Source organism: Camelus bactrianus, chromosome 24, assembly GCF_048773025.1.
Source record: "Camelus bactrianus isolate YW-2024 breed Bactrian camel chromosome 24, ASM4877302v1, whole genome shotgun sequence".
Classification (NCBI taxonomy): domain Eukaryota; kingdom Metazoa; phylum Chordata; class Mammalia; order Artiodactyla; family Camelidae; genus Camelus; species Camelus bactrianus.
The window spans coordinates 5,507,218-5,518,923 of NC_133562.1; the positions used below are offsets into that span (position 1 = coordinate 5,507,218).

At 45.1% G+C, this 11,706-nt stretch overlaps 1 protein-coding gene across 9 annotated transcripts in view; it reads left to right on the forward strand.

The window, feature by feature from the left end:
• The window catches only part of DLGAP1 (DLG associated protein 1), a 383,227-nt gene that overhangs the window by 365,195 nt on the left and 6,326 nt on the right, over nucleotides 1–11,706 (forward strand). For 7 of the 9 annotated variants that reach the window (XM_074352496.1, XM_074352492.1, XM_074352497.1 and 4 more), the window contains 2 exons: nucleotides 7,384–7,475; nucleotides 10,239–10,391. In XM_074352496.1, the coding sequence (XP_074208597.1) occupies nucleotides 7,384–7,475; nucleotides 10,239–10,391 (245 nt within the window). Of the gene's footprint in view, nucleotides 1–7,383; nucleotides 7,476–10,238; nucleotides 10,666–11,706 lie in introns of those variants that run through there. The other 2 variants (XM_074352499.1, XM_074352500.1) reach the window with 1 other exon arrangement.

An 11,706-nucleotide genomic window follows, 5' to 3' on the forward strand; every position in this document is an offset into this window, starting at 1 on the left:
GTGCCGCGCCCCCTCATTGCTGGGACCGCCGATCGGTGCCATCTCCAGGCGTGCTCGGCTCTGTGTGGCCCGTGCTGCCTCCACAGCCTGTGGACCGGTGGGTAGCGGGCCAGGGAGCGCTCTGGGATTTTGGCAGCGCATCTGCCACAAGCCTGTTGTATTTCTAAGCTCGGGGAGTTGGGTGCATCTGAGCTCCTCCCTGTTTTATTCTCATCTTCCCTTTGAAGTGACCTTTAAAAGGTCCCTCCGCACCTCCCCTACACACACACAGTGCATAGTCTCTTTTTAAGGTCTGGCCAACCTGAAATTAGTGACGACAGAGGAAGTGGCAGTAATGAAAACTGCAACGTGCCTTGCGTTTAACCTTCTAGAAGGCTCAGTGTTGCACAGCACTGGGCATTAGGAGGAAGGCGTTGGGGCCAGAGGGACATTCCCCAGCATCTTTTTGGAGGTGTGTTTCCCTGGGTGTGGCCGGGGGCTGGGGGGGGCACGGAGGCACAGAGGGGCGAAGACGGGGCAGAGGGAAGGCACAGCCACGCCAGGAAGGAGGCATCTCTCCTGGTCCCCGGGCCAGTGCTGTTCCCTCATTCCAGACACGTCTGTGGAGATGCAGAGACTGCAGAGAGGGACCCATTTGTGGAGCAGGATCCCCGCTCGCTTTCTCTAACAATAACTGTTTCTGTAGAAGATCATTGCAATGGGCTTCAAACGAGGCGTTTAGTCCTTCCATGTTGCCAGGGGCAGTGTTAACTCATTTCATCTCATTCAGCTTTCAAAGGCTCCGACACTAGATTTATCTCTGTGATGTCGATGCTGTTACTGTCTCATGGCTGATGTAAGTGGAGATATGGTTGGGAACAGAACCACCTCTTACAAGTAAGACTCTTGGAGTATGGACTGGGGAAAAAACCAAAATCAGCTGAGTTTTGAAAACTCTTTTACAAACAAAATCATATTTTCCCCCACGGCTGAGCCCTTTGGAAGCTCTGGTTTTAGTCCATGGGATGATTTCTACAGAAAATTATATTCTTTATTCATTAGCCTTTAATATATTCATCAATTCATTACTCTTTATTCATGTAAGCTTCAGCTTCTTTAAAAAAAAAAAAAAAAAAACTCTTACTAAATTCAGAATAGCCACTGTCAGCCAGGAATGAAACACATCCGTGTTTTCTGGGGAGAACTTTTATTGACAACAGTCCTGGATCACAAATGTGTTTGAGAAGCAGCAGGGCAGTTGGTTGGAGAAATTCTTTTCCATGAGAACACACTCGTAAATAAAAATGTCTCCACATGAATCCTGACTTGAAATCACACAGATTTGGTCTCACAAATCCACATGACTTTGGACTAAGTGAGTGGATCCAATTTTTAAAAATTCCTTTCCCCTCCTCATTCCTAAAGTCTATAACATTGAAAAAAGGAAGAAAAAAAAAAGCCAAGTGAGTAAAAAGCAATCCAAAGTTGAGAATAAGGAGGTTTAATTCACCCACGAACATGTTCAACTTATCCCAAATGGCTTGGCTCTTCCAGCCTGAGTCAGCAGAACTAGGATTACAAACAGAAGACAGAGGAGTAATAGCCCCACCAAAACTCTATTAGCTAATTAATTAATCAAAACTGTAACGGAAAAAAGTGGTGCTAAACATGGTCAAACCTTAAAGAATCAGAATGCTTCAAGCCTGGAATGTCGCAGTTAATTTAGTTTTCTGGTTACCTTACAGTTTGTAGATGAGTCAATGCATTTTAAAATCTATTCCTTCAGCGGGGTGTCAGGAGTTACATAGTCATGGTCTGTGCTATCGAATGGGCCTCTGATCTGGTTAGAAAGTCAGACATATGAACAGATAGTGCTGGAAAGAGTGTGGAGAGGGCAGAGACAGAGCTGTGCATGGGAATTTGAGGAGCCACATGAGGGAGGGGTGGAAGGCAGGAGGGCTTCCTGGAGGAGGCTCATCTAGCACAAGGGGTGGGGCCGTGTGGGCGCCAAGTTGAGAGGCACCCCTGGCTTAGTGCTGAGCCTGAGCAAATTCACTGAGGAGAGACTGCTTCTGGATTTGGGAAACTGGGGGCCCAGGGTCCTGAGAGAGCAGGCGGAGGTAAGGCTGGACAGGTGGGCCTCGTTTGCCAGGCACTGAAGCGCATTTCCCTGCTTATCCCTGGGATGGTAAGGGATCGTGGAAAAGATCTAAGCATGGGGATTATATGAGATCAGAAAACCCTCCGGTTCCCTTAATAAGACCATACCTCCAAATTAGCAAGGGAAAGAGACCATTCACACTGTGGGTGGGGTGACGGGGCCTTATAGCCTAACTGGGATTTGGGGAGACAGGGGGCCTGTCGAGTGGTGCTGTAGCCGTGGCCGCGGTGGCTCCTGGGATGGGTCTGACCTCTCATTTTGCAGTGAGTCTGTTTTCCGCACAGGCTCTGGCGGGTGGTCTAAGTGTCCAGCCTTGGAGAAGGTCCTGCCTCCTCTGCGTACCGGTCATCCAGCAGTTTGTTGGCCACTGTTCCAGCTCTGATAGGCGGGGGAACTATGCCAGACTGTACAGATAGGCAGGAGGATCTGGGGCCTTGAATCAGTGTTATGGATACCTTCTCCATACAGACCCCGGAAATTATTCACTCACTCATTGACGCTTGTCTAAATCTGCCTGAATGAAAGCCACCAAAAAAGAGGACATTCAGTGCACACTGTAGGGGAGAGAGCAGGAGAAGTAATTCCCCGTGTGGGATCATGTTACCTTTGAGCTTCCCAGCTAAACCCAGAACCAAAGAATGTTGATAGGGCAGAGGAGTTACAATTCCTGCTGCCTCCAACCATATATTATTTCATTAAATAATCGGCAATCTTATGAAGAAGATATGATGATCACAGGACAGATAAAGAAAACAGAGTCTGTGACACAGTAAATTTCCCCAAGATCCGCAGCTGCTAGGTGGCTTTTCTGACTCCAGTGCCTGCACTCTTTCCGGTGTGTTAAGCAGAAAGCTAGAGAGGAGAGGGAGCATACTAGGTGAATTACGGTAGGAGGCGGGGCCTGGGAGGTGTCCACCGAGCACGTCCACCGTAGAAGCCTCACCTGTGGTGGGACAGCCAGACGGACTGGCTGTGTTGATATGCCGTGTCTAGGTTTCAGGGACGCGCCACTGGGGATATAAGAAATGTGCCAGTTCTTCTCTTTGATCACCACGGGGGCCTGGTGACCATGGAGCTGGCTCAGGCGGTAGAGTTGGAAGCAAAGAAACCAGTGCTTCTGACTTTTCAGCTCGGGGGCCCTAGCCCTTCTTGGAACATTAAATGCTTGTGTAAGTTATGCTTACGGATTTTTTCAGCCAAAGGGCCACACATATTTGTCACCGAACCAACCTACTGGCACAGAAACATAGAAACAAAGAGAAAAGTCGTTTTCCCAGTAAGACATGTCCAGCTGACCAGATAGTGATGTTTCCAGCTCGATACGCTGAGATGCTGGCGACCGGGAGGCCGCATCCCTGTGTGCGCCATCTCCCGTGGAGTGCCTTGTAACATCGGCTCTGACTTCTCCAGGGGCTCCGACTGGAGCTGGACCTGATTTTATTACCAGTTTTTATCCAGATCCACCGGGGAATGGGATGATTCTGCTTTGGTTTCTTAGCCAGGAGTCGCTTGATCCTTAGCAAATTCCTCACAAGATGTGGAACACTGGTTTTGACTCAGCAAAAATTCATTCATATCCCCAAAGGAAACGGCCTTTGTTTTCCTTCGCAGCCACAGCACTTCAGAGAAATTGTTCCTTCTCTTCACCCCTATGCCTTTTATATCACCTCCTTGTTCCCCAGATAAAAATGATGCCCCGTGGGGGTCAATGGGAGGCAAGGGGTGTGCTCCTTTCTAGATGTCTGGGGTTTTGATTGACTGTGGCCAGGAGCTGTGAAATCACAGTTTTCATAAAGGACTATTTTGTCTTTCTCTGCTTCTCACTACAATGCAGTCTTTGAAAGAAAAACCAAAACTTGGACCTTACACCCGCCGTCTATTTCATGGGATCCCGGCTCCTCTGTTCTTTAACTGACTGAGATGTCTTCGTGCGACAATGACTTCTTGTAGATATGCTCCGCCCTCCAGCCCCATGTAGGACAGGGATCAGGTTTGCTGAACTTCTTCAGATTCCCCCAGTGACTTGGTACAGCTGCCCCCCTCCCTATCCATGGGCACTGGCTACAGAGTGTGGATAAAGGAAGGACATCACCCTGACATGCCATCAGTTAAGTAGTTTCAGACCCGATTTTCAGTAAATGTTGGGAGGGAAGGGCACAGCTGGACCCGGTCCCCAGGGAAGGCAACTTTTTTCAAGTGAAATGATGCTATCTGCCCTGCTTCCCAGGGTCTTGTGAAGCTCAGATTCAATGTGTATGTGAAAGTGCTTTGAAATACAAGGTAATAATATTACAACTAGGCAGATTTTTGCAAAAACCAAATGGCGATGGCCTTCCAACCGACTTTCCTGGCTTTGTGTTTTGAACTAACCTTCCTCCAGGCCTGTGTGACAAATATGAAATTTACTTTCAGGAGGAAAGAGTTCTTTCACTCACCAAGGGAGTGTCTAAGGAAAAACAAAACAAAACAAGAGCTATCAGTTTCTTTCCTGCAGGGAGTTTTTAGTTCTCCAGAACAGCAAGCGTGAAGGGCGCAGAGGTGGGAGTTACTGTCTGCGGGTCCCAGGCCCTCCTGTCTCATGCTTTCCCTCTTGAATCCAAACCCTCATCTCCCCGACCCTGGGCCTAGGGAAGCTGCTCACCTGGGTGGACACTGGAAATTCCAGGAATCCCGGAGCCAGCAGGGAATTTCCATTCAAAGAACAAGATGGTAAAAACCCGGGAAACAGAAGGACCACGACTCCACCCCCGGTGTTTTCACTCCCACCCGACCAAGCTGAAGGAAGACAGAAGTCCCCTGTTTTTCTTCCAGGAAGCCCTCCAAGCTAGCCCCTACCTGAGTGGTTGGCTGGCCCCTGAACGCTTAGAGCGGGGCTTCCTCCTCATTTGAGAATCACTGTCTTACTCAGCTGGTCTTGCTCTGACGTTCTATTATGTAGCTTGGGTATTTGGATGTAAATGAGAACCATCCGCTCAAAGTCTTGAGGTCTACCCAGATACCCTGAGTTTCTCTACAGAACCCAGGAGCTAGGCAAACCCAGGCTGGAGACCTGGGTTCTATGTCTAAACTTTCAGGGATCATTCTGAGATTTGCTGATGTCCATCCTGCCCTTTGACAAGATCATTTAGAGAGGTTTCCAGAAACCTCAGGGTTTGCCTAAAGCCAAGTGTTCACTTAGGAAGTGCCTTCTCCGATCCGTCTCTGGTCTGGGACAGGTCTTCCAAAGCCCGTACCTGTCCTAGACAGCCAAGGATGCTGGTCACCCTTGAATATAATCCAGACTTTGGGGTTTTTCCTCTTCTGGGCAGAGCAAACATGGGGTCCACGATCGCATACCCATGGTGTGGTGTCTTGGTCCTCGATATTAACAGACACTTATTGAGTGCTTGCTGTATAATCAGATACAGTCTAAGCTATTCACATGCGTTGCTGCTTTTAACCTTTACAACAACCCTACCAATAGCGACCCTCAGCCCCATTTTACATATAAGAAAACAGATTAGAGGGGTACAGCTCAGCGGTAGAGCAGTGCTCAGCTCGCACAGGTCCTGGGTTCAGTCCCCAGTGCCTCTGTTAAGGGGAAAAAACCAGATTAGGTGACCTGCCCAGGGTCAGTGTTCCAGTTGACCTTTGGCCAGCTGAGGGCCTGAACCCTTAACTTCCATGGTGCCCTGTGTCTCAACATGCTGTCCTTTCTGCTTTGGGGGGTTGAGGAAGGGAGAGGAGGCCTCCCACACGTGACTGATCAGTTAAAGAGGAAAAGGGTAACCATCCCGAAAGATCATAAAAGCAGATTGAAAAAATGTAAACACCTAGGCCTGAAGAATTGCTGCCGGACGGCTCTCAAGGGGGAGCCCCTGGCCACCGGCGGGGAGGCAGGTCTCTGCCCTTCAGCTGGGTGCTGTGACGGGCGGTCCTGCCCGAGGGGCGAGCTCAGTGGTAGAGCGCATGCTTAGCACGCACGAGGTCCTGGGTTCAATCCCTAGTGTACCTCCATTAAAAAAATAATCGTAATAAATAAACCTAATTACTCCCCCTTCCTCCAACGAAACAAAGCGAAGCGATGCCCTGCGTTACCAGCGCGGGAAAGCTGAAGCATTTGCGCAGTGCCCGGGTAGAGGGCACATCCGAAACGACTCTCCAGCCTGGCAGTTTTAAGCAGGGAAGCAGATGACTGGGAAACCCTGGGCCAACATGAAGTTGCTTTTCGTTTTGTTTTCTTCTTTGTGGGGAATGAGGTCAAGAAAGGGAGACCTAGTTCCACTCTCAGACTCGGTGAATTCAGGACAAAACGGCAGCAGCAGAAATGTTGCTTCAGTCCCATAAAATCCTTCCCAAGATCTCCAACCCGGCAGGCGCCCGCGGAGGAGCCTCCCCTCTGGCTTTCTCCGTGGGCGCCTTCTCCCCATCCTTCCTGACCTGGAGGGCGTGCGGAGACCTGCCCGGTGGCAGCGGGGCCACGTCCCCACCGGGAGGAGGGGGAGCCTCGGGGACGATGCCGAGCTGGGGACCACTTTGTGCGGAGGACCCCGCCCCGTCTCCGCACGTCAGTCAGCTGAAAGGTTCGCAAAGGGGAAGAATGTCTGCACAGTGCATAGGGAATTAAACCCAAATGAACAATAACGTGCGTCTGTGGAGTGGAAAAGCTGGGACGGTGCTGGTGTTCCCTAGGCAACAGGCTGAAAATGTTCACTCCTTAGAAAATCTCTCAACTGGCCATGGCTTTTTCCTGACAGTACCAGTGACTGAGCTCCGGGAAAATAATGAAGGCTATGGATGGGACATGGTGAGTGCCAAGAGACCCCCCTCCAAGTTAGGGCTGCTTTCCTTATGCTTGGATTAGAATTAGAAAAATAAGCTAGCAGTTCGTGACTGCCAACACAAATAAATCCATAACTATCCTGGTAAACACTTGAGATTCATCCTGCAGTAAAAGGGAAACAAAACAAAAAGAAACTGCTTCCTCTCTTAGTAACATCCAGGGCTGTGATGGAAAACTCCGTTATTCCTAAGATGCATGATGACCACGTGTTTTCTTCCAAGTCGGTTTTGTGCTTTCACCTGGGAGCCTCGGTTACACAGAGCCGCGGAGTGACGCCCCGCCGGCGCAGTGTGCGCCTGCGCGTGCAGCGTGCATGACGGTGCCCCCTAATGACTACAGCTTAACTTCCTCTTTGCTTTACCAGACTAAATCTCAGCAGTGAGATATCGTGTGTAAACTTTTGTATGTTTGCTTTTTTCAGTTCTAGGGAAAATCCGAACTGCAGTGGGCAGTGCCCAACTTCTTATGGCCCAGAAATTCTACCAGTTCAGAGAATTGTGTGAAGAAAACCTGGTAGGTAACATTTCGCATCATTTCCCTGGTCATATCACGAGAAGAAACATGTCAGCAAGCTTGGTCCAACTAAAGTAAAACTGATCTTGAACCAAGTCAGAGCTCATCAGACTCTCTTACCTGGAATGGAGAATTTTCTGATGAATTGTATTTCCTGCTTTTCTCAAAATTATTTATTTTATACTTAATCTAGGAAGAAAAATTCAATCAAGTTAAAACTCCATTTCCTGCCTTTTTTTTTGTAATTGAAAACTTTCCATTTTCCTGGCCTGCACAGACATCTCTGATTTCATTATTCTTACCAAAATATGGAACAACCTGATATTTCAAAAACAATATTACAGAAAAAATCATTTTGGATAATGAGTTTCTTTCTGAAATAGTCATCAGGTTCAGCCATCTGAATCCCTTATCAGAGTCTCTGTTTTAATTTAAGAGTCAGAGGTGGAGGGCATCAAAAAATATAGATGAGAGAAATGAATTGTTCATCCTTCTTGAACATACAGAAAACTAAATAAAGCAGAACAAAGAGACAAAAAACAAAAACAAAAACAAAAAAACCCAGCATCAAAGACATTTTAAAACACTGACAGCAAAACACAACGGCAAGAGCTTCCTCGCATAATTTTTTTTAATGCTACCATCTCCACAAGTGCTATTCCACCAAAAAAAAAAAAAAAAAAAAAAAAAAAAAAAAGGCTTTTCTTAGTTAATTAATGGTCCAGCTGGAACTAAAATACAGAAAATAAAAAGCAACTTGCTTTTCTTGTGGAAGGTGAAACCATAATCACTTGCAATCTAACCAACCCAAACTAAGGTTTTAGCGTCTCAACCACATCGTCTTGTTACCAAGGACAAATACAGACGGAATGGGGTTCATCTAGATGAGGCTCACCCTAGAGAAAATATAAAGTATACAAAGGTGGTGCCTTCCACCCCTCTTCCCAGGCTTTTCTTTTGGAAACCTCCCTTTGGGGCTATCCTTTCCCTCCTCCTTATCCCCACCTCCCACATCTAGAGTTCACTGCCCCTCCTTTGGCAAAACTTAATTGACCTTTCTTTCACCTTCTCAGAAAATCTAGTGTGGATCATGAGATAATATATATTAGTAAGTGTATTGATATGTGATTCAACCAATAGTTTACTGAACTTCGCTATGTGTCGGGTACAGAATTCTTGCTAATTTGTAAACTCGCTCATGTGTCACTGATCTTAACTAATGATTCTTTGCTCTTTAAATGTCAGAAAGTTCATATAAAGCTATATTTCTCAAACTGGCCAAAATATGCACGTGGAGGCCAATAAGTACATGCTACAGAGCAAACACAGCACACTTTTAAAGGAATTATCTAAGGAGCAGGTACATTAGGAAATAGAAGGCAAACACCATGCAGATTTGGGAGATGAAACTGCAGGCAAAATGTTTTGAAAAGTTGGCAGACTTTCTAGGGAAGGTCAGCGTCGTTCAAGCCAGCTTTGAAGTTTCCTAGTTCCCGCTGGGCTCCCGTTCCTTGGCCGCCAGGGAACGGAGGTGTGAAGTGTGACAAGCAGGTTGGAGGTGGGCTGAGGGGGAGCCACACGGTGGTGTGTGGATGAGGGCAAAGAGAGTCAGTCCTTAACCACCAAAGAAAAGCTCGTATTATCTATCAGATGCATCACTACAGACGTCTATGTGCATGTTCAGATGTGTTCTCACATTTGTCCTATTGTGTTATAATTGATTTAAAGCTAATTCATTTCCAAATGATTTTGTCCAAGTGCTTATGATAACATGACTTCCTCTATTAGTAATGTCTTAATTGTTAAACACATAGTACTTTGAAAAATCCAGTTCTTTTATTACTTATTTGTTTGCCCTACTAATTCATGCAACACGAGTATTAAAATGAATCTTATTTCAGATTCCTTATCTGTTCTCTGGAATATGTTGGATGTCATGGAGTCAAACACTGACTGAATAATAATCTACTGTCTTTTTTTTCTAAGATGGCATTTTCATTTAAATCTAGTTTTAAATGCATTTTGTCACAGATCATACATTCTGGGATTTTTCACATGGTTAGCCTCTCCCACCAGCCCTTATCCATAGGTGTTGTTTTACAGAAGAAATGTTTTACAACCTTGACATTGAGAATCACTGAGTCAGACATGTGTAAAATGATCATTTGAAGTGTAATCTTTTTAAAAGTCAAACTCACAGAGAGTATAAAAGTGGTTGCCTGGGGCTCAGGGCCAGGGGAATAGGGAGAGGTTGGTAAGATGGTACAGAGTTTCAGGATTAAGATGAGTAAGGTCTGAGGCTCTAACGTACAGCGTGGTAACTGCAGCAGATAATGGTGTATCGTATAATTGAACTTTGCTAAGACAGTAGAACCTAAAGGTTCTCACACACAGAGAAAGATAAATATGTCAAGTGATGATGTGTTAACTCGATGGGAGACAATGTATGTGTCCATCAGACCATCACATTGTACACTTTAAATTACAAGTGTACCATTTGTACCATCACAAGTTAGACTTATAATTTTCTTTGTCAGTTATTCCTTAATAAAAGTGAATATATATATCACATAAAACATATGTACCTAGAGCGTTTTAAATAAAGTACCATTTGTAGCCCTGCTTTTATCTCCTGTCTGCAAACCAAAAGGAACTCAGCGTCCTTATGTTATTTGAAATATTTGAGAATGCCACTTTGGTCCTCTGCTTGTTGTCACAGATCACCTCTAGAGCATGAATTTTTTTTTTTTTTCTCTTGTGCAGAATCTCAATGCTCATCCAAGGCCCACCTACCAGGATTTGGCGGGGTTCTGGGACATGCTGCAGTTGTCCATAGAAAATATTAGTATGAAATTTGATGAACTTCATCAGTTAAAGGCCAATAATTGGAAACAGATGGATCCTCTTGACAAGAAGGTAGAACAATGTAGATTTTGTATGGTTCATTTAAAAACCTGCACAAACCCTGGACAGTCTAAATAGGCTTCTGCTTTCAGTCTTGCTGTTTACAATGTGAAATGGAGCTGATATCATATTAATTTCATTGTAATGACAATGTTTACATAGTAATCATTTGGGATATTATCTGTAATATGTTTCAGGCATATTTTTAAAGAAAAACTTGTCTTTGTGAATTGGAAAATGGGAATGTGGCTTTTTTGTTAATTAAACTTTAAGTTAAACCATTTTAGTCACTGGAAGGAACTGCCTCCCTTTTGCTTTTTAAACTAAAATAAATGACATCTTCAGTGCATGATTACATAGAGCAAGAGTTCAACTTCCTTACACCCTAGGATGTGTTTCCGAGAAAATAGGAAGCCTGAAAAACTAACCGACTTTGATAATCATTTCATAAATATAGTAATAAAGAAACCACTGCTGTTCAAGTCTAAAAATATACACACCATAAAGTTTCACAGTAATCATAAATGTTGGGTTTTTTTTTTTTTTAAAGAGTTTTACTTTTGGTGGATTTGCCTTGGGGAATATTGCTCCCTGAGTTCCTCGTGCAAGAGCTTAGAAATAAAGACTCAAATTCTTTGACTTGAATTAATAAACTGCAGTTTTTACACTTGATCATGGTGGCTCCAGCAGGCTCTCACAGGTATCCAATGTCCACTTCCGCAGGCTGCCCTGGCATGCATGACTTTTTTTTAAAAAAATGATTTGCTATCCTATGGCCTGAGGTCAAATGTTTCTAAGAGATTCAGCTTCTAAAAATTAGGCACAGCTATTCCTGTGATGCCCTTTTCTGATACCTTCACCTACCAGAGAGCGAAGGGCGGTCCAATCCACTCTGTCGCCACCCATCATAATATAAGGGTTCTCAGACTCAGTGGGCTGCCAGGAGAATCCCAGTGCCAAGGGACGGTGCATAATCGAAGAGGCCACCACTGTCACCATCAGGGTCCCTCATCTCCAGTTCTATCACCGTCAACCCTGGGGGGTTTAGTGTTAAGCATCAAAGTACCAGTGATGTCTGGGTGGCCTCTCACTTGGGAAGTCAGACATTTGCACTCAATCTACTTTTATTTAATCTGTGTCTTAAACTCTCTGCTAAATAAGCTCTTAAATTGGTCTTATTTTAAGAAGACACTAAGATGTGCACACATACTGGTTATTTAGATTTTGGAGCTGATCCATCTAATTTCTCATTCATTGATTTTTTAAAAAATTATTTTAAAAAAATAAAATGTGCAAGGAAAGGAAAATATGACTAAAATGTTTCCAA